The 4,637-nt window shown below is 44.5% G+C and overlaps 1 protein-coding gene across 1 annotated transcript; it reads left to right on the top strand.

Moving 5' to 3' along the window:
* The first annotated feature begins 888 nt into the window (after positions 1-888).
* Positions 889-4,317, top strand: LOC135155456 (uncharacterized). The gene has a single exon (XM_064104430.1). It carries the CDS (start codon positions 889-891, stop codon positions 4,315-4,317), a length of 3,429 nt encoding a protein of 1,142 aa, XP_063960500.1.
* The last annotated feature ends 320 nt before the right edge of the window (positions 4,318-4,637 follow it).

The following is a 4,637-nucleotide window of genomic DNA, read 5'->3' as shown; positions in this document are numbered from 1 at the left end:
GCTGACTTTCAACATGCTCTGGGAGAAGTTTATGATGAAAGAGATGCTCTGATGATCTTGCGATCATGTCTGCAAGGTAAACCCCTACAGATGATTCAAGGAATTGGACGAGACTTCAAAGCAGCTTGGGAGCAGTTAGATATGGTATATGGAGACCCAAGGTTAGTTACAGACGCAATTATTCATGACATCACCAAATTTCGCTCCTTGAAACCAGGTGAGGATGATCGCTTCTGTGAATTTGTGAACATAGTACGCAGAAGTTACAATGTGCTCAAAGAAATTGGGAAGGAGAACGACATGAATAATAGTCACATGCTGGCTATCATGGAGAAGAAACTCACCCCTGAAGATAGAAAGATCTGGTTTAGGAATCAAGAATTGGGTGAAGCTTCTGCAACATTTGAGAAATTTCTTCAATTCCTCACCCTAGAGTTGAAGGCAAGGATGAGATCAGCAGCTCCGGTAAGAGGTGAAGTAAAAACAAGCATCAACTTTGTGACCAAGAAGTCCAGCCCAAGTACCAATAACCAGGAAAGGAAGTTCGAAAGATCCTGGCTCTGTAGAGATGATTCCCACTGGACTGACCAATGCAAGTCATTTCTGTCCAAGTCGTTCAAGGAGAGAATGCAGCTTGTCAAGGAAAATAAGGCATGCTTTGCTTGTCTGAAGAAGGCTACCAATGGTCACAGAATGTCTACTTGCAAAAGACGACGGCGCTGTACCGAGAGCGTGAATGGAGAACAGTGCAAGTACTACCATCATCCTCTTCTACACAATTCATCAGATGTTAGAGAAGTTGGTGTAGCCTGTGTTGGTGCAAAGGAAGCTCTCCTACCAGTGGTGACAGTGGAAGTGGCTGAAAAGAAAACCTGGAAAAAGTGAAATATGTTACTAGACTGTGGAGCCCAATTGTCAATAATAAAACAGTCACTTGCAGACAAGTTAAAGTTAAAAGGCAAAGAAGTCACTGTTGTGATATCAAAGTTGGGAGGAGCTGAAGAGGAAGTTATCACCAAAGAATATAGGGTCAGCGTAAAGGAGTTAGGAGGACGAAATTCCTTGCCAGTTACGGTGATTAGCCTGCCTCATATCAGTACCACAGACAGTGTACCAGAAGAATATCTACAGTCAGCAGCCAAACAACTTAAGATTGATCGAAAGATGTTCAACAGGCATGGTGGAGAGATTGACTTACTAGTTGGCAGTGATCATCCCAAGTTCCATGGAGGTGAGTCAAAGGAGACCCACAACTTTACTGCTCGTCATTCAGCTGTTGGATGGGTGATACTAGGAACATTGCCGCATAGAAGGATGGAATCAAGTAAAGTTTTGCACGTGCAGTTAGCCAAGCCAGTGGATCTGACTGAGTTCTGGACGACGGAGTCGATGGGAGTCAAGGACATCGACTGCCAATGCCAACCTACAGGGATGACCAAGGCAGACAAAGAGGAGTATGATATGATTGAACGGTCTTGTGTCAAAGAAGGTAATCAGTGGCAAGTTTCGTATCCATGGAAACGAGACCCAAACAAACTTCCTGATAACAGATGGTTAGCTGAGAAGATGTTGGAAGCTACGGAAAGGAGGCTTCTAAAGAATCCTGATCATGCAAAAGCTTACCAAGAACAGATGACCCAGCTGGTAGAGATGGGATTCGCACGAAAGTTGTCTGATAATGAAGTCAGTGGATATTCAGGACCTGTACACTATATTGGTCACCATGCAGTAGTTAGACCTGAAAAGAAAAGTACTCCAGTGCGTATTGTATTCAACTCGTCAGCAAGCTATCAAGGACATTCTCTCAATGAATACTGGCACAAGGGTCCCGACATGTTGAATTCACTTTTTGGAGTTCTGATGAAGTTCCGCGATCACTCTGTTGCGGTCAGTGGTGACATATCTAAGATGTATCACCGTGTCAAGGTACCAGTAATTGATCAACATGTACACAGGTATCTCTGGCGTGATCTTGAAGTTGAGAGGAAGCCTGATGTCTACATCAAGTTGGTTGTCACCTTTGGCGACAAGCCTTCCCCGGCAATGGCCCAAATTGCCTTGAGAAAAACAGCTGAAGTAGCAGAGAAAGAAACTCCTAAAGCAGCACAGATCCTGAAGGAAAGTACATACATGGATGACATTTGTTTCTCGACACCAACTGAAGAAGAAGCCATTCAGCTCACTGATGAAATCGATAAAGCTTTGGGGAATGGAGGCTTCAACGTCAAGGGCTGGGTGTCGAACAAAAATATAAGACCCGGTAGCCAGAACGAGATGGAATTGCTGAGTAAGTTGTCCAATGAGAAGGTCTTAGGAGTTGTTTGGAACCAACATAACGATTCATTCTCGTACAAGTCAACCTTGGACAGGTCCAGTAGAGAAGAGAAATCAGCCAATAATGAAGGAAAATGGACAAAACAAAAAATCCTGAGCCAAATAGCAAGAATCTTCGACCCAATTGGATTTGTATCACCCTTCCTTGTTCGAGCCAAGATGGGAATGCAAAGGCTTTGGGAGAAGGGATACAAATGGGATGAAAGACTGCCAGAGGAACAACAGAAATGGTGGACAGGTTTCTTCAATGAAATGAAAGAGCTGAACGAGGCTAAACTTGACCGAAGCCTCACACCACCAGGAGCTATTGACAATCCAATATTATGTGTGTTCTCAGATGCATCAGAAGCTGCCTTCGGGTGCTGCGCCTACCTTAGATGGCAGATAGCAGATGGCAGTTTTACCACAAGATTTGTAGCAGCAAGGTCAAGAGTGGCCCCTTTAAAGAAGCTGACCATTCCTCGATTAGAGCTACAAGCTGCTCTGATGGCGGCAAGGCTGTTTACGGCAATAAAGGAAGAGACAACTTTGAAGTTGCTAGAGACAATCTTCATGACAGACAGTCTCATTACTCTAGCATGGATCAACAGTCAGTCCAGAATGTACAAGTCATTCGTCTCATCCAGAGTGGGAGAGATCCAGAGTGTTTCCAATCCAGAGAACTGGAGATATGTTCCCGGAAATATGAACCCTGCTGATAAAATCTCCAGAGGCTTAGCAGTCAGAGATCTGAGTAAAGAATGGGAACATGGTCCTGAATTCCTATTCAAGCCTATAGATGACTGGCCAGAGGACAAATCACTCCCTGTACAACAAGGTGATGATGACAAAGAGAGGAAAAAGGTAAAGCAAGTTCTACATACAACATGTTCTGGTGTCATTGGCTGTGAGAAGTATTCGTCTTGGAGAAGACTCATCAGAGTCACAGCTTATGTACATCGATTTGTCAAGAATATGAGGGCCAGATGCAAGACGAAAGTTGATGAAGGACTGACAAGAGAAGATGGTCCTCTCACTGCATCCGAGTTAAGTGTTGCTGAACTGTACTGGATCAAGGAGGTACAGAAACCACTTCATGAACGCTTGAGGTCTGGTGAATTCAAGGCTCTAAGTCCATTTCTCAGTGAAGGTATCATCAGAGTTGGAGGTAGAGTAGACAAGATCAAACGATCGTATGAAGCAAGACATCCAGCTCTTATCCCTAATGGCCATCATGTAGCTAAGCTTATCACTCGCTACTATCATCAGCAAGGTCATGCGGGAGTAGCTACAACATCAGCTAAAATCCGGACGAGATACTGGATTCCAGGAGTTCAACGTCTAGCCAAATCTGAGAAGTACAGATGTGTAACATGTCGAGAGATGGAGAAAAGAGCAGAAACTCAGTTTATGTCTGAACTACCTGCTGAAAGGATGATGCCTTTTACGCCACCATTCTATGCCACATCATGTGATTACTTCGGACCGATACCAGTGAGAATAGGGCGTAATAAGACTGCGAAGTACTATGGCATCATCTTCACATGTCTGAACACCAGATCAGTCCACTTAGAGGTTGCACCTGATTGCTCGACTATGGAGTTCCTGCAGGCTTTACGACGTTTTTTCGCAGTCCGTGGCCAACCTTCTTGCTTAATCAGTGACAATGGGAAGCAGTTTGTTGGAGCTGAGAGAGAGCTGCGAGAAATGTTAGAGGGCTGGAGTGCAGATGAGCTAAAGGAATTCTGCGCTGAGAGGGGCACCGACTGGATGTTTGTGACGCCATTAGCACCTCATCATAACGGGTGCGCAGAAGCCCTGGTCAAAAGCTGTAAATTAGCATTGAAGAAGGCTATCAAGGATCATTGCCTTTCTCCTTTCGAGTTATACACATACCTTCAAGAAGTGGCCAATCTAGTTAATCAACGCCCCATCGGGAGGATTCCCACAGACCCAGATGATGATTCTTACCTATGCCCTAATGATATCTTGTTGGGTAGATAATCTAGCCACGTACCTCAAGGACCTTTCCGTGATACCAAGAATCCCCGTCACCGAGTCGAATTCGTCCAGAAGATCGTCGATTCATTCTGGAAATCTTGGATTCGTGATGTCTTCCCATTGCTTGTACCAAGAAAGAAGTGGAACGTTGATAGACGCAATCTCAGAGTCGACGATGTTGTGATAGTAGCGGATCCAAATGCCATCCGGGGTAAATGGACTTTAGGTCGTATAACTCAAGTATACCCTGGAGATGACGGGAAGGTCAGATCAGTCAAAGTCAAAACTAAAGACTCTGAATATAAGAGACCCATCACGAAGAT

This window comes from Lytechinus pictus, chromosome 9 (genome assembly GCF_037042905.1).
Source record: "Lytechinus pictus isolate F3 Inbred chromosome 9, Lp3.0, whole genome shotgun sequence".
Taxonomy (NCBI): Eukaryota; Metazoa; Echinodermata; class Echinoidea; order Temnopleuroida; family Toxopneustidae; genus Lytechinus; species Lytechinus pictus.
This window is presented reverse-complemented; position numbering and strand designations above follow the sequence as displayed.

Bases quoted from the DNA above. Each gene is read 5' to 3' on its own strand.
- LOC135155456 (XM_064104430.1), top strand. From the start codon at position 889: ATGTTACTAGACTGTGGAGCCCAATTGTCAATAATAAAACAGTCACTT.